The sequence below is a fragment of the Columba livia genome, chromosome 1 (assembly GCF_036013475.1).
Source record: "Columba livia isolate bColLiv1 breed racing homer chromosome 1, bColLiv1.pat.W.v2, whole genome shotgun sequence".
NCBI lineage: Eukaryota > Metazoa > Chordata > Aves > Columbiformes > Columbidae > Columba > Columba livia.
In genome coordinates, this window is record NC_088602.1 from 209128739 (window position 1) to 209147038 (window position 18300).

General features: G+C 47.3%; 1 protein-coding gene across 3 annotated transcripts in view; it reads right to left on the reverse strand.

Annotated features, from left to right (window-relative positions):
* The window catches only part of PLXNA4 (plexin A4), a 490888-nt gene that overhangs the window by 450338 nt on the left and 22250 nt on the right, over nt 1-18300 (reverse strand). For all 3 annotated transcript variants that reach the window (XM_065049321.1, XM_005509327.3, XM_065049322.1), the window contains exon 2: nt 9758-11021. In XM_065049321.1, the coding sequence (XP_064905393.1) occupies nt 9758-10936 (1179 nt within the window). In that variant the 5' untranslated portion in view covers nt 10937-11021. The remainder of the gene's footprint in view (nt 1-9757; nt 11022-18300) is intronic.

Below are 18300 nucleotides of genomic sequence, written 5' to 3' on the forward strand. Positions count from 1 at the left end.
CAGGGATATCAACACAGCCAGGTCTACGCTGGCTCTGCAAACACCACGTTTTGTCCCAAAGCTGTTGTCATGTTACCCAAAGACTGGGCCAGCGCTAAATAAATTGCCTGTTGTGCAAACTTACAGCAAAAAACATATCCCACACTAGCACAGTCACACAGATGCCAGGCTGGGAGTGTCTGGGGCAGAAGTATGGTCGGGTAAGACTTGGACATCTCTCCGTAGGAACAACAGCCTTTCTCATATCCATCTTGACAACCAATGATAGGACAAGAGGTAATGGGTACAAACTGGAACACAAAAGGTTCCACTTAAATATGAGAAGAAACTTCTTCTCAGTGAGGGTAACAGAACACTGGCCCAGGCTGCCCAGGGGGATTGTGGAGTCTCCTTCTCTGCAGACATTCCAACCCGCCTGGACACCTTCCTGTGTAACCTCATCTGGGTGTTCCTGCTCCATGGGGGGATTGCACTGGATGAGCTTTCCAGGTCCCTTCCAATCCCTGACATTCTGGGATTCTGTGATCTTCACACTGGTCAGTCTTTGGGGTAGACACTTCCAGCTTGTTTATAAATCCCACCCAGTATAATGGTGATCCATGTTTTCATACAATTAGGGTACACAGAGACACAGACTTAATTAATTAATTCAGAGAAGAAAAAAAAAAATTAAAAGTCCTGTGTTTTGTGTGTGCCGGAAAATAAAATAAATACAGATGTGTGCACATCGGATTGTTCCCAGATCGTTCCCATCTTACCCGAGTCTCCAAGTACTAAGATAGACCCTGCCCTGTTTTTCACCCCAACAGCTATACTTGCAAGAAAGGGTCTGTGCAGGATTTGGCCCAGAAAGCAATGCTGAATCCAGCATACCCTCGACCCCCATCTCAACAGAATGGTTATTGTACCAACTCCAGTGCTCGTCTGTCCCGCCCTCCAGAGGTGCTTTAAATAGCACCAGGCTTGCAAAGGGAGCTGGAGTCACTTTGGCTCTTCCAGGATGGCTGGGTTTTGCTTGCTACTTTTTTCTTTTTTTTAAGAAAAGGAAAAAAAATGCACAAAAATTCCCCTTGGCCTGCAATGCAGCCTCCTGGAGAGGCGATCTGAGGTCAGCTTTGCGGTGTTGCTGATCTCCTGGCATGGAAGTGAATGTGAGGAGATCATATGGAGCCCTGTGAAAACGGGCGACCGCAGGGCTCAACCACAGATGAAAACAGCCTGGGTCGCTGGCAGGGGAAGCAGCAAAGATCAGTTCCCTGAAAGAAATCTAAGTGTCCACGTGGCGAGAAGCACAGGTAAACGGCACAAGCAATGGTGGAGAAGCTGGTACCTCACTCACCTGCAGAAGCAGCTACTGGGCGACCATCAGGACCTGCTGCTGATGCCGAGAGATGCTGAGCTGCTCAGGCAGAGCCAGCGTGGTCCAGAGATGGGGCTGGTAGTGGGGGAGGGAGCTGTGCCTGAAATATCTCAGACACAACAGCAACTCAGCAGCCTTGGGCTCTGCTCCATCCTCAATGAACATTTTGTGTGAGTGGGGTCACCCAGACTGCAGGAGCCGGGAGAGAACAGCACCGCGCGTGAGTTTGGCATCCAGCCACTTAAAGGCAGAGGGTTTCCTCTTGCTTTATGCTTGGGAAGTAAATAAACGTTTTTCAGGAGGCTGTTTCCAAAGCTTGCTTGATTTTTGCCTTTTTTTGTTTTTTCTCCAGGACAAAGAGTGATGATTTGGGAAGGAGATGTTGCAGGGTGGAGGTGTGCTAAGGAGGCAATTAATTACAGCCAGTATTATTTCTCCATGCACACTGATCTGGAAGTATCCTTTCAAGGACAGGTGTTTAATACTGAGGAACATACTTAATACCTCAAATGCAATCATCCTCTCTTTGCAATTAGGCCCTGGTTTACAGCCTTTAAGTGCAAGCTTCAGTTAATGCAGGTGCTTAAGAGTTTTTGTTTTTCTCTCCTTCAGGGTATCCAAAGCCACTTTTTATTTTCCTGCAGGGAGTGCAGAGCACTTTACAGAGGCAGGGAAGTGTCCTTATCCCTGCTGGCTGAAAACAGATAGGTAGCACATGGGAGGAAGGGCCACCACCAAGGAAAGAGTGAAGATGAACCCATGCAGTGCCTGAGAAGCCCCTGCAAATGAGTTCTCACCAGATTAGCATAGTCCACCTGAATACATGGTGGGTTTTTGAGGATGTACAGAGGACTGGGATGTTGCCAGCAGCTGTACCCAGGCTGAATTAAAGGCTCATGAAGGTGCTGGACAAGTCCTGTCATGCTCAGCCACAGGCACGTACATTGATGGAAAAGCCAGGAGGATCTCATTCCTGCAACTCCATTAGACACCAACCATCGTGTCCCTGGCATAAACACTGGGCATGCTAATCAATAAATTAATGCTAATTAGTTAATGAGCCTGCCTGGTCACCTCACAGAGGATGAGGTGGGAAGACTTCCCTCATTCCAGTTACAGAGGGGCCAGGACCTTGCTCAGAGCAGTGGAGGTTTGAACTCAGCTGCTCTCCATTAGCCTGAGGAGCACAGCCCCAGACACCTCTGGTCACTTCCACCACTGACAATAATCATGAGAAATACCAGCCATGCAGCTGGAGAGAGCTCCCTGCTCCACTTTCATTTGAGCTGCCTCATGAAGCAGGATAATATGACATTTTTCTCCGATGAAGTGTCTTTCACCCTGGAGTACAGCCAGCTTTGCATGGGAGATGATGGTCAGACCTGCTGGAAATGGAGAAATGAGGAGCAGGAAGGTATGTGGAGAAGATTTGCAAATCATAGAATGCAGCTGCAGAAATCCTAAGTCAGTGCCCTACCCCTTGTCCATGTTGCCTCCCCAGTAAAGCCACTCCAGCTCCCAGCATCGACAAAAGGATGCTTGTTGCCTCTTATTGAAGTTGCTGGGCTCAGCAAGTCCCTCTGACAACACGCTCTGCACACACGTCCTCCCATCCAACACAAACTGATGCGACCAATTATACAAATACAGATCTGGCAGCAATAAGCCTGTTTGCTCCGTCTCCGAGTCTCCAGTGAGCATTCCCAGAGAGACATCACCGTATTTCTGAGGCTGCGGTTGCACAGACTGCACTATGTCTCTTTATTTTTTTGTTTTTTAATCCTTATCTTGCTTGTATCTTCAGAGAAAGAAGAGGAAAACACTATTAAAAGTTGACCAAGAAATGACCTCAACTGACCATGAGCCCTTTGCATCAGAAACATGAGCCTGTATAATTTGGAGCAAAGACATGCACGCAAAACTCTTGTGCATGGTCAGTCCAGTGGAGATGAACAAAAAGCCCTATTGTGCAAGCACGAGGGGCATTGACCTCCCCAGAGATTTACTTAGATGGCTCAAATAGCAAGCAGTGACACTACGAGGTCTAATGAAACCGATAGCTCGTCCCTGTGACCGTGAGTCATTCCCCTGGGAAAGCAGCAGGTTCACGTACCCGTCAGCCCAGGCGGGAGAAATGGGCAGGGACTGCATGAGCAAAATGTCAAAGCAGCAGCACCGCCTGGACCTTCTTCCACACATTCCTCTTCCCAAGGGATAAGAGAAAGTTAACACTCTCTTTCTCCCCAACCTTTCCCTTTTAAGGCAAAATGATGGGGAAAAGGACAGAGATGGCAATTTCTGCTTTTTATTTAGTTGATAAAGTGATGGTTTTTTCCTTGAAATGCACCTTCTTTCCAGCAGCTCCAGCCTTCTTTCTAAATGACTGTGTTTTGCTGTCCCCCATGCTAGAGAGCAGCACAACAGTGAGGATGATATTCCCTCTTCCTGCAACAGCTGGGAATATTGGGCACCACGCTAAGATCAAGGAGTCCCTAGGCAAAAATTGCTCTGCAAAATGTGTTTAACTGTGTCCTAGCAGACCCTCCAGTACAACAGGAGAAATGCTGCTCCTCACCTTGGTGACTAACATCTAGAATATTGTATCCAGTTCTGGGCCCCTCAGTTCCAGCAGGACAGGGAAATGCTGGAGAGAGTCCAGTGCAGGGCAACAAAGATGATTAAGGGAGTGGAGCACTTCCCTTATGAAGAAAGGCTGAGGGAGCTGTGTCTCTTTAGTTTGGAGAAGAGGAGACTAAGGGGGGACCTTATTAATGTTTATAAATATATAAAGGGTGAGTGCCATGAGGATGGAGCCAGGCTCTTCTTGGTGGCAAACAATGATAGGACAAGGGGTAATGGGATCAAGCTGGAACACAAGAGGTTCCACTTAAATTTGAGAAAAAACTTCTTCACAGTGAGGGTGACAGACACTGGAACAGGCTGCCCAGGGAGGTTGTGGAGTCTCCTTCTCTGCAGACATTCAAAACCCGCCTGGACATGTTCCTGTGTGACCTCACCTGGGCGTTCCTGCTCCAGCAGGGGGATTGGACTAGATGATCTTTTGAGGTCCCTTCCAATCCCAAACATACTGTGATACTGTGATACTGTGACTCAGTTTCTCTATCAGACCTGTGGGCTGTTAACACCAGTGATGACGAGTGCAAGCCTGGGGAGGAAGAGGAAAATCATGAAATAAGCTTTTTGGAGGAAAATCGTGGCCACCCCATCACCAAAACTGATGCAAATTGACTGTACCAGGGCCATACACAAAGCCCTTCTCCACTTGAGCTAGAAATGGTCCTTCCTAACTTGGTATCCTGGAGCAGAAGAGAGCCCACAGATCCATCCCGAGGGCCGAGCAGCATTCATCCTGGGGTGAGGTGTTCATGTTGCCAAAGCAAAATGCCTGTGCACCCAGCTGGCATCCAGACATGCCTGACAGGTATCCATGGAAGGACTGAACAGCAATATGCCCTCCACAACCTCCTGCATTCAGCTAAACCTCATGAGTAGAGCAGTGTTTGCTTGGTGGGCATCAAACATCTAGGATGGTCAGAGGGGATGGAGACAAAGCAGAGGGAGTAGGAAAGCAGAGTCCACTTGAGGAACAGATGTATGGAGGGGATGTAGGACTTGCAGGGATCTAGGCACTGTTAACAGTGGAACAGGTTGGCCAGAGAGGTGGTGGATGCCCCATCCCTGGAGACGTCCCAGGCCAGGCTGGACAGGGCTCTGAGCAACGTGATCTGGTGAATATGTCCCTGCTCACAGCAGGGGTTGGACTGCATGAGCTTTAAAGGACTCTTCCAACCCAAACTATTCTATTATTCTACAGACTACAAAGGTGTTTTGGGGAACTGCTGACTTAGACATGCCTTGAAGCATCAGAAGCAGAGGAAACCTTTACAGCCAAATCACTCATCAATGACTCATGTCCCAAACACCCACCTCGCCTGCCCTCTGTTAGCAAAGTGTTGGAAAAATATTGCCCAGCTCTTTACACAAGGCCTTTTGTTGGCTGGTCTACTTCAAAAACATTTCTTTTCTTCCCCAAGTGACAGCGCTGCCATGAAAAACAGGAAGAGTCTGAATACAGTAATTTAAACAGTCGAACTCCATTTCCTGCCAAAAGGAAAGGAAAATACCAGCAAAAGGCAGAAGCCAGGCAATAGTTGGGGACAGACACTTTGATTATCTTGGACAGATATTTGCAACGTGTTTCCAGTAAAAGCTACAGTGATGGAGGTGACACTTTTTAATGTCAGAGACTGGAGTCTGTCAGGCTGCAGAGCAGCAGGTGATGCCGTGAGGCAGATCTTGCTGATGAGGAGACCAAGATCTCCCAGGATAACAGCCCTGGGTCACAACCAGCTCCTAAGCCGACAGCCGGGATCGTGTGCCAACAACACACCACGTTTAGGACTTCATTGCCAGCCAAGGCTCCCACAAGGATCATTGCTCCTATCGCATCTCCCAAGCAGGCCCTGGCACCCTCACGCTGCTTTGGGGTCAGTCTCCAACAGCCTCCTCTTCTTCATCCATGTTTGTGTGTGTTGGTCTCTTCTCCCAAATAACAAGTGACAGGAAGCGAGGAAACATCCTCAAGTTGCACCAGAAGGGGGTTAGATTGGATATTAGGAAAAATTTCTTCCTGGAAAGTGTTGCCAGGCATTGGAACAGGCTGCCCAGGGCAGTGGTGGAGTCACCATCCCTGGAGGGATTTAAAAGATGCAGAGATGAGGTTCTCAGGGACATGGATTAGTGCCAGGGTTGGGTTAATGGGTGGACTTGATGATCTTGAGGGTCTCTTCCAACCAAAATGATTCTGTGCCCCACACAGTGGTTCACCTGCCTGCCACCCAAGGCGGACGAGAAGGCTCCTCTGCCTCTGCTACTGAGAGTAGTGAAATTGCCACTGGCCCTCAAAATGCACATATTATTAACCTATTCCATATTACTGAAAATCAGCAAATCCTTCAGTGATCAAGGTCTGTGCCAAAATGGCCCATTTACATCTCTATCCTTCTCCAAAACTGCTTTCAGAAAAGTAAAATAAAAAATAAAAGATAATCCAGCATTTCCCAACTGTATCAACAGTTAATTACAAAGTTTGCAAATAGTATTTAAACCTCACCCTTCTTAATCCAATATGAAGATTGTTTTCAGTTTTAAGAAGCCTGTGTTTTCCCTCCAGATCAGTTCTTTGTTCTGCCAACACCCTGAATGTCCATACAGCCTCACTCCCTCTGCTCCATACATTGATGCAACACAGAAGTGGTCACATTTTGGTGACACACAATGCCCTTGCTAGGTAGCCAAAGGGGATGGAGTTCCTCTCTGTGGCTATATACATAGGAATGGCTTTGGTATCAGGAAAGGAGATTTATATTAGGCATGATGGAAAGCTTCCTAGCAGCAAAGACAGATCATGTAGGGAGAGAGGGGAATCTCCATCGCTGGAGGTCAAGAACAGGTGAGACAAACATCTGTCAAAATGTTATAAGTAGGGCAGAAAAGCAAATCAGATGACCTTGTAAGACTCCTTTTTATTTTTTTTCCCAGGCTCATTTTTCTCTGATTATATGAATTTCTAAGCATTAGGGGTCAAGTGTACTGTTTAAATATAAGCTATTACTCTGTGCTTGCAGAGAGGAAAACCAGAGACATATTACCTGGAACTGTTCATCACCAGAGTGAACATTGCCAATTTGCAAATCAGCTGCCCACACATAAAAATCCATCATTTTTTTCCCAATTTATGCTTAAGATTAATAGTAGGACAGCTATAGCACAGGGACAGAGGAGGAATGGAGTCCGAGAATCTCCCATCATCTCCCATCTTTTCTATTTCCTATTCTGGATATTCTTCTACGAAGCTGCTGAACTCTGCATTATGCACATGTGGTTGGCACAATGGAAGCACAGGCTCATGACACAGTTGTGTCTCAGTCCTTTGCCTTCACATTGAGTTTGGAAACCAGACCAGGAGACATACCCCGTATCCCTGTAACTATTTGTGTGCACATTGCAGGTTAGGAGAGCTGTGCAGCAAAAGGTCGCCAAGACAATTCCCTTGCCTTGAAGTGGCCTTAACCAAGCGTTACACCAAGGCAGGAACAGAAGCATTCTAACATGTGGTCCCTTTTGAGTCAGTTATTGCCCTACTGGAGAAAAAAATTGTCACCAAAACCCAGACCTGACCACGCACCAAGGTGCAAGGACAATGTGGTGAGCCCAGCTCCATAATTCATAGTCCTACAGTTGCTGAAGTTCAGGTCCAGCCTTGACTGCATTCAGGTTAAACCTCTATTTCCAGAGAAATAGACATTCACATGAAACTGGGGAAAGTCTCATTCATAGCTTTGTAATTGGTTTTAGAGCTGCTTCAAATATATTTGCTAAAAGGTAGAGCAGCAGTGCTGGTGGATGCCTGGCAAGCAGGACATCAACAAAAGAGGCAAGGCTCTTACGGACATATAGCCAGGCTCCAAAATACTTCACCAACCATCAAATATTTTCCAAGCTTAGCGGCTGGACTGTGCAACCCTTACAGCAGCCAAGTCACTAATACCTCTTCCCTAGGGCAGCACAGCTGATCTCAGGCAGGGCTTGCCAGCAGCTCTAAGTAGACTCATTTAAGGAGAGGATAGCCCACTTAGTTCCAGTTTTCAGACTCCTGTTTTTTCCTTCAAGGATCTCCAGGCTCTTTCTCCTGCTGAGAAGCATTAGCATCTCTGATTCACAGCGAAGAAGTGCAGTCACAAATATGCTCTAACAGTTTTTCCCGCTGTGTCACCCACTCCCTGGCTCCTTGTCCTCTCCCCAACTTCTGCAGTCCTGTCCCTCCAAATTCAGTCTGATATATCAGTCGTCTTGGTCCAGGGCTCACCCCAAGGGACATAAGAAAGCTGTTGTCCTTTTTGCTCCTGTCTAAAGCCACAGAAGCCAAGAGACTGACAGGTTGCAAACCTCCTGATTTGAGAGGGCTGGTATTGCAAGTGGAGCACAAGCAGTGCAGATCTGCAAATGTGCCGAGAGGCTTAACAGCATGGGAATGTAACTCCAGTGGGAAGCTCCCAGCTTAAATCTAAAGGCAGCTCTTTAAATGTGCAGAGGCCTCGAGGCTAAACAAAAAAAAAATCAAAGCCAGATTTGGGCACAGCCTTTCTCCCTCTGCGATGCTCCACAGGGAGCTTTGCAGGTCTAGGCAGAAGAGATCCTGACTAAAATGAAGGGCTTGTCCCTCTGTACGTTCAGTGTGGGACTGTAAGAGTGGTGTAAGGTCACAAAAAGATGCTGAGGGCACTGGTGTAATGGGGAGTTAAGGTAAGGCACATCAGCCTCCCTGCAATGAAATTTCTGTGTGCACTCCTCTTGGTTTGTCCTTGTCCTGCAAAGGAACAACAGGAATCCCCCAGCAAAGGGAGCTTGAGTACAAAGGAAAGCCAGGAGCAATCCCGTATCCCATGCCCTGACTCTGCCTTGAGATGATGGGGCAGGAAAGTGCTCTGGTGTTTCTTCGTATTCCCTTTGCTCAGCCTCGAACTTGCCTCTTACTTGAAAGAGCTAATTAAGGGAGGATATCAAAGCCCAGAGAGGCAGCTATTACAGCAGGCTGGGTGCAGTTCCGGCTGTAATGCTGATTTCTGTGCGTGGTATCAAAGCTAGACGTACCCTGACGGGGCTCACGCAGAATTTCTGCTATGACACTTTAGTGAACTGAGGGAATAAACTAAGACAATTTCTTAAGACCCTTTGTAGGTCAGGTAGACCGGCCTCTTCTCCAGTCCTGCCCTTAAATCTTCCAGCATTTAATCCTTGATCTGTAGGCAGGCCTTAACTTTTCAGCACAGAGGCAACACAGAGCTGGCTGGAAACCGGAAGATGAGGGACTTTGATGGTTAATGACCAGTGCTTCTCAGCCCTAGAAGAAACGATTCTCAGGCTTCACAAAGCTCCCTGAATAAATCATTCTCTGACTCCAGCCCAGGGAAATAAAACTACACCAGCAGCACAAGCCGTTGACATTATCTAAGTCCTGTCTTGGCTTAGGTTTGAGCCAAGCCTGCACCAGGAAATGTGATTTCACCCCTAACGAATGGCGCAGTATAGTAACAACAAAAGGCAAATTCCTCACAAAGATTCCAAGTCCCCTTGGCTTATTTCATCAGCAAACAGCATGTCTGGGGAGGTCAGAAAGTGATACCTTCCTCAGTTCATCCATGAGTAAACTGAGGTGTGAACTGGTTAAATTACATAGTGTGAGCTGGAGACAGGGCCAAGACTGGGATGAGGCAGTCTCAGTTCCTTGGTCCCTGCTCCAGTCATTGAGCCATGCTCTAGGATTTGTGAACATGTGATGGGGGTTCAGGTTGGGTGCTTATGTGCTTCACTTACCGCGCTGCTACAGGGAATGTCCTTGACTTTGAGCCAGGCCAGATCTAACGTCCCCTCTCCCCTGTAGCAGGACTGCAGTCTGTCCTTGATGCGATCGTTAATCTTTTTCAGGACAAAGATGCAAAGAGCGGACTCATCCAATGACTTCATCTTCCTTTTCTGCCCCTTGGAGAAGACTGTGAAGAGGATATCATCCTCAGGGCCAACATCCAAAGACCTCGCTAAGATGGCTCCAGCCTTAGACAAATAGGCTGCCTGGAGCAACCGGTACTCCACCCCGTTCTTCTCACAGCCAATGGGCACCTCAACATAGGAGTTAAAGGCTGTGTCCTCCTTGCAAAGCCGGACCAGCTTGGAAGTATAAACCTGCTCTTTTGTGGTGGAACCAGGTGGTGAGATCATCTCAGGCTGCAGAGTTAAAAAATAGACGAAGTTACCACTGCTAAAGCCATAAATGTAGTAGATATCGAAGTCAGGGATGATGGTAAATGTGTCTGATGGAATCTTGATCATAGAGGCCACAAACTCATCATGAAAGACATAGGCAAACATCCCATCTGCCTCAGAGTTCTTGGTGAGCTTTCTGCTGGAAATAGTGGGGAAATACTCAGGTTTGCCATCCACAGCAGTGGCAATGAACAACTTGTCATCCATGTTGCTGTAAGAAACAATGACTCCAAAAACAGAGCCACTCTCATTCACCCCAGAGAGATAATGCTCCTTTTTGTGGAAGGGCTCTCCCAGCTTGAAGAGGTCATCCAGCCTCAAAAGCTTGCAGATACCCTGGTAAAGACTCCCACAGGCTATCAACCGATTCTCCTTGTAGTCTATGAGGAGCATTTTGTTTATGTTGTTAGTGGGCGTCAAGGGTTCATTGCAGGTTTGGACTATCCTGGGAGGATAACACTTGGGATTATCTTCATCTGGACCAGTCTGATGGGTCACCAGGACCTTCAGGTCACTGGAGAGTTTGTAGATCCTGTTGACAGCTCCCAAGTAAATGTGCCCAGTTCTTTCATCAACCACCAAGTGGTTGAAGTTCCCTTCTGCTTGGTCTCCAGTAAAAGTGATGAAGGGCCTCTTTGGATGGAGTGGCTGCTGCTTACCAAGAGGCGACACTGTTGTAGAGAGCAGGAGGTGAGAAACCAGACAAGTCCATTTCCACATGGCTGGTGACATGGTTAGAAAGGTTTGTATTCCCAAGGGAACGAGGATTAAAAGCTGGAAGTGTCTTCAAAACACCAATTCCCTGGCAGATTTTGTCCTACAAGCAAAGAGAAAAGAAAACATCAGTACATTACTATGGAGTATTCCTTCCTTCTCCCTCCCACACAACCGTGCCATCATCACAGCGCATTTAATTGCTAATCCTCCCTTTCTTGACTCTGAGCTCTCTACTTAAAACCGGCACAAAGGCAGCCCTCCTGAAAGAAAAGATGCTGGTAGAAAAAGCAGAAATCACACAGCTGAATAATAAATCATCACCCTTTTACTCTACATTACACACATACGCATGCCCCATGGTACAACACAAAAATTCACTGGAAGCCGGAGGGGTGCAGGAGGCTAATGGTAAAAACATCAAGCAGTATTGCTGTTTGCACTGCCAGTTTTCACCTTATTGTGTATTTGCTGTATAAGACTGAACAGGACAAGGATTATTATTCTGTTCTTCTGGATGAGGGGCTGAAACCTTGAGAAGGTCAGGGACCTGCCTACAGGGACAGGTCCAGATGGATGCTGAGCTCTTTCGCAAGCCTTGAAGTTCTCCAGGAAGAAGTCAGCTCTGATCTGACATTAATATTGTCTCGGGGAGACCTCAGTCCAGAATGGGACTGCTTGATCGTGTTCTTTGTGGCTTCCAGATCAAAGCTGCCTCGTGCCAATCCAGCTTGGAGTACAGATGTAGGAGCTGTGGTGTGCCAGCCTCCACAGCCACATCTACAAAGGGCGTGCAGCCAAGTATGGTGCAAACTGAGCACCAAGTCTCCTCCCTCCCCTGGGCTTTTCACCACAAGTCTGCTCTCCACCCACTGCACAGTCAAGAAAACATCGTCTAACAGGGAGATACAGTCCCCACAGGCATCTCAGAGGACTGAGGAGAAAGGGGTTACCTGACTGTTAGCAGTAGTACAGTCTAAAGGACTATCAAGTAGGAAAACTAACACCCCAGGGAACATCCTGGTGACTTTCCAAAGTGAGGGAAGGAGTTTTCCTTGCACCACACAGCTTCCTAAAATCTCCCGGGTTTTAACCAGGGTGATGGGACCAGTTTGGAGTTTGGAGAGGAAGCCGTATGAGGAGCGGCTGAAGTCATTGGGTGTGTTCAGCCTGGAGAAGAGGAGACTGAGGGCAGAGCTCATGGGGCTGCAGCTTCATCATAAGGGGAGCAGGAGGGGCAGGTGCTGAGCTCTTCTCTTTAGTGACCAATGACAGAACCCAAGGAGGGAATGTCAGGAAGATGTGCCAGGGGAGGGTCAGGTTGGACATTAGGAAAAGATTCTTCACCCAGAGGGTGCTGGACACTGGAACAGGGTCCCCAGGGAGGTGTCACAGCCCCAACCTGACAGTGTTCAGAAAGAGACTGGACAACGTCCTCAGACACATGGTGTGAACTGTGGGGGTGTCCTGTGCAGGGACACAAGTTGGACTCGATGGTCCTTGTGGGCCCCTTCCAACTCAGGACATTCTATGATTCTGTGATTCTGTACCAAACAGCTTCTGTAATGGAGTAAGCACATCACCAAGCTCCATCCTTGTGCCATGGAAATGCACCTTTCTACTCAACACATCCATCTGTTCCCTAGTTCTTCACTTTTGTATGGCTGCTTCTGTCCCAGGAACAGCTTTGGCCCTTTATGGCCCCACAGGCCATGTGGGAGATGGAGTCCTACCAGCTCAGGTCTCACCAGCCAAGCTTCTTGAGGAGTGTCGACTGCACAACCCTTGCTGCTGGTCTCCAGGCTGAAACACACAGGTCTTTCCACCCAGGTCAGGATTTCACAAAACTGTTCTTGATTTTAAAAAGGACACAAGCCAAACCCCGGCTCTACTCACACAGACCAGTGTCCTATCACCTCTCTCACAGGGTGACATTGCTGAAATCAGGGGTGTAACTGACTGAGCAAAGGTGATGACAGCCAGCAAGAAGGAGGCAAGTGAAAATCACTGTTTGCAGATCCCAGCAGGGAGGAAGATACGGTGGTGACACAGGTCTGAATTCGCAGGTTTTTTTAAATCTATGCAACTACCAGTGGAACTGAAAAAAAAAATTACTTCAAGAAATAATAAAGAGAATAAATCCTGTTTTCTTTGGACCTGCAGGCTGATTAGATCTGATAGTGAGAAGGGTAAGTCCGGACTTGCAGAGCTTCCACCACTTTCATGCCACCCCAAATACTTCAAAATTCTCACAGCAGACAGAATTTCAAAGCCCTTGTATAATATAACCACCTTCACCTCCCACTGCCCTCCCTACCGCCGCAGCCGCAGTCATTGGATAGATGATGGCCAAAGGTCATTTCACATTTACTTTAGGTGTGTTTACCCTGTTCTGCTTTGCCTTTCTGGTCAAGCAAATATTTAATAAAACCAAGCTTATAGTGCAGAGTTTGCAAGACTGTCTTGCGAGCAGGAGAGCACTCGCTCCATAGGGATATGCAGGCTGGTCACGTAGGCTTTTAATAACCTTTATTGTGATAGATGGAGCGGCGATGGGATGAGCTCTCCCTGCACAAAAATTCTTCTTTCAGAGACCATCCTTGAGAGAGCAGCAGAAGAAGGAACCTCTCCGTCTTTGAGTCCTGTGCTCAGAAACATCACGTGGCGACCCTGAACACCAGCTCCCGTCACTTATGAGTTATGATCTATATTTCTACCAGACACTGGTTTGATCAGGCACTAGACAGATCTAGGAAGGAATTATTCTTTTTGAGTGCTAAAAAGATATCTATTTTACCCCTATATTTTGCTGTATTTATGGTCTTCTTAGCCCTGCAGAGTCAGCACAGCTGCAGGATGGGGAAATGGAAACTACCACAACCCAAAGAGCGAAGAGGTGAGAAACAGCCCCTCCACTTGAGAAAAAGAGGCTGAGGGGAGATCTTATTGCTGTCTCCTGAAAGGAGGTTGTAGCATGGTTGCTGTTGGTCTCACCTCCCAATTAACAAGTGATAGGACGAGAGGAAACTGCCTCAAGTTGCACCAGGGGAGGTTTAGATTAGATATTAGGAAAAATTTCTTCCCAGAAAGGGCTCTCAGGCATTGGGACAGGCTGCCCAGGGCAGTGGTGGAGTCACCATCCCTGGAAGGATTTAAAAGGCATTTAGATGAGGTTCTTGGGGACATGGTTTAGTGCCAGGGTTAGGTTATGGTTGGACTCAATGATCCTCAGGGTCTCTTCCAACCAAAATGATTCTATGATTCTATTCTGCAACAGCAGCCCTCTGCACAAAGGTTATCACAACTCCTAGAAGAATCGCAACAAAGGAGGAAATCTGCCTATTAAAAGTGGTCAACACAGCATAAGACGAGATATGCTCCAGACGTGAAATCTTTGAGGCCCAAGCAGGAAGGAATCATGATTGAGGTGAGATTGCCGTTTGTAGAGAGAGGGGATGGCAAAGAGAACTTCGTTTCAGGCAAAGATGGCAAATATGATCTGGAAACCCCAATGAGAAACTCCAGGAAGGCTGGATGAGGGGTCCCTTTTGCAGAAGGCACTTTGAAAATAATGAACCTCGTGGGGGAAGATGTTCGCCTGAAGAGGAAAGAACCTCAACAGTCTGCCAGCACCGATGGTCACCAAGCAAGCACAGGAGGAGACTTTTGAGACAAAGCAGGGAGAGCCGGAGCCTGGGACTATCTTGCCATCTTCCATCAGCCACCAGAGTGACCCTAGGAGCAGGATTTTCTCTCTGTATGCTGCTGGCACTCATTCCTTCTCTCCCATCTGCTCATGTTGTTTGCCCTGCACCCTCTGTCCTGGAGTCCCAATCATTACTTGAGCCTCTAAGTGAAATAATTTATGATTTTGGCTTAATTAATAAATAACAGCAGAGGGCAGAGGCAAGGAGCACTGGTTGTTCAGCTCGTGGAATAGAGCAGGGTTTGTACTACCCCTTAGAGGATGCACCAAGGAGAAGGGAGTTACGCATGTCTTTTTATTACTCATGTCTGGATAGCAGAAACTGTAGCAGCTGGGAAGATAAATAATATAAATAAGACATATCCAGTCTCTTAGGCTAGTAGATCTACAAGAGAGTAATTATATTATAAGAAAAAAGCAAATAAACAAAAGGCCACAGCGAGCAGGCAGTGAGGTCTGGACTCAGGCTCTGAGCTGGGTGTTTCCAAACTGCCTTCCCACAATGACCAGGTTCACTTATCTTTTCCCCCAGAGACATGGCCAGCAGTGATGCCACGACCCACCATGTAGGGCCCCTGTGTGACACTAGACTGTCCCTCTACGTGGCCTCTGCCACAACAGTCTCTTCACCAGCACACTGAAGGTCCCTGGGCCACAGGTCCTAACAATGCAAAGCTTTTCCTCAAGACTGAATCTCCTGGGTGAGTGTCTGCATCACCCCACACCATAAAAAAGCCAAGACACTGCCTAATTCCTTCTCTGACCATGGTTAGGCTGGGGTGCTACATAACCTTCAAAGAATCATAGACTCACAGAATAGTTTGTGTTGGAAGGGATCTTCAAAACGCATCCAGTGCCACCCCTGCCATGAGCAGGGACATCTTCACCAGCTCAGGTTGCTCAGAGCCCCGTCCAGCCTGGCCTGGGATGTCTCCAGGGATGGTTCATTCACCACCTCTCTGGGTAAAGTGGGCCAGGCTCTCACCACCCTCAGTATAAAAAATTTCTTTATGACATGCGGCAAACCCAAAGCAAGATATCATTCTATTTTTCTACACTGGAGCTACACCAGATTTGAACCTAGCCTGGACATGAAATCAAAGCAGAGGAAGCCTTCTCACAAATCCAGTGTTTCAGACAGGGTTCCATCCATGGTCAGAGGAAGGTCTCAGAGTCAGCTCCCACACAACGTCTGACACCACTCTCTTGCCTATGGAGCAAGCATCTCAACTCTATGGCTGGCAAATAATACATTCCTTGTAAGAACGTTTGAATTCACAGCGTTTGACTTAAGGACTGATTTCCTCCTGAAGGACAGCAAATTATGATGCTACCCTACAGTGTGGTTACATTTTTACTGTTATTGACCATTTCCAGCAAAGAGACCACTGAGTTAGAGGATGCAGCTTGGTTCTGCTCAGGGCTCTCCAGGCCAAGATCCCAAGACTCTACAACAAGCAATACTATGGCAAATAAGTGGGGTCCTGGACAAGAAAAGTTTGGATGCAAAAAACATAAAAGGAATCAACTCTCTTCTATTAACTGAGCTTGTGACTGATATTAGATGGGAAAGCCATGGAATGCTGAATGCACTACGCGCTGTGGCTGTGCAAATAGGAATAAATCAGGAATAAAGAGGACACAGAGGACTGGTCTGTCAACTGAGAGGGAGGAAAGGACTTGGGAAGTGTACAGGGAGAGGAGAAAGAGAGAGATGGGGTGTTTGGTTTTGTTTGACAGTCTCACAAAATCCATGGTCACCTCCCTGTACTAGAGACTGGCACAAATCCATGTCACTGCAATGACAGCTCCTGAAATGAACAGGTCACAGGATGAACATGGGAGACAATATCTCACCATTTGGCTCACACACATATAACGCTCCTGTGACCAAAGGTGGTACAATTCACATCACCAGGTCCACTGCCACAGCCACATGTTGACAGCAGGGACATTGCAATGTCAGCTTCAAGAAGAATCATGCATGAAAGCTTGGCCACAAAGAGTCATGGAGGCAAACCCACCCTGGGTCCAACTCCAGCCACGGTCTCAAACCACTGACCTGGGCAGCCTGTTCCAATGCTTGACAGCACCTTCCATGAAGAAATTTTTCCTAATATCCCATCTAAACCTCCCCTCGCACAACTTGAGGCCATTTACTTTCATCCTATCCCTTGTTCCTTGGGAGAATAACAAGTACCAAGAGTGATCCTCCACCTCCTCCTGCAAAGCGGGTCTGACACCCTGGTGGGATGGTCTCGGTGAGTCCTCCACCAGACAGCACCTAGTTAGGAGCAACCCAACAGCTCACAGGGCTCCTGGGCAACGCCAATGGCACGGGCTGGGTGGTTAATGAAGCCTGGCGTTAATCAGGCGGCACGCTCCTCTGTTTACTTTTGCTCCATTCAGGCGCTGCTATTCATTTCCCGGGATGCGGGAGACAGTTCACAGATGCTGACGAGGCAGACACCAAGCACACGGCGATTCAGCACCAAGTGCAGCTACACAATCCCTTTAATCTCAGCTAAAGATTTTTTTTATTCCTCGTTTCTTTTAATAAACGCTGATTACCACGGATAGAAGCTTTTCTTTGGGATCAGACATAGTGAGAAAACTCATATGGAGGTTTTGTTGGCAGCTCCCCCAACAAAAACCGGCTTCTAGCTTCAGCTAAATCCTTTCTCCCTGAACTTACAACCTGTCCAACACCTGACCGAAACTAAAGGCGAGTTTCTCTTGCAGGGCATCCGACGCCAGAGCATCTTTTCTTTAGAGCTCACTGCAATTAAGAGATCCCAGCTCAAGCTGCCGCTTGTCCCAAATAAAGAGATTAATTTCAGGAGCGGTTTGTTTGCAAGGGCACTTAAGCTAAGGCAGGACTTCCTGGCTTTCCCTCGTCACACAGATTATATTCAAGCACTCAGATGTGGTCATCACCTCGTTACCTGTGTGTCTGCCAGAAGCAAATTAAGTGATGGGATTAACAATTGCCATGAGTGGGACTTTCTTTATTTTTCCCAATTCCCTCATGTGATAAAACTGCATGGGGATGGTGTCTCTGCCTGCATTTCAGGCTTGGTTTCCTAGAAGCAAAAGCAGGTCAGAGCTGTGCTGCTTTGTGCTTGGCAGGGAGAGTAGAGAGTTTTTGTAATAGTTTCTCAGTTCCTCCAGGAATTTGCTACACAGAGACTTGTATGAAAAGAAAGAAACAAAATATTCAGTGCCACAGAAACAAGAATGAAGTTTTGAGGTCATGGAAATAACCTACAAATCCAGAGACCCTGTTTAAACTCTCTTTTCTGGAGCAGACTCGCCTGAAAGTATTCTGAGGTTAAATCTACTAAAATTATTCCTTATCACAGTAACTGGGGAAATGTAAACCCCCACACAAACAAACTACTGTAGCAAGAGCACACAAGGTCACTGATTTTAAGCAAACCGTGTCACAACAGTGTCTAACTTTGTTGATCCTACCTTAGGGAATGTGTGTGTGAGACCATAAAGGTCCAAAGCACTGAGAAAAGTGAAGAATTGCCAAAAGCTGGAGTATCAGGTTGACTTCTGTTTCAGTGTCTTGTTCTTGTCCCCCACAAGCCATTGTACACTCCGCGGCCTCTGTTCTCCTCACTAAAAGATGTTTCTCTATTTCACTGAGGTGTAACTCTTATGGGGTTGG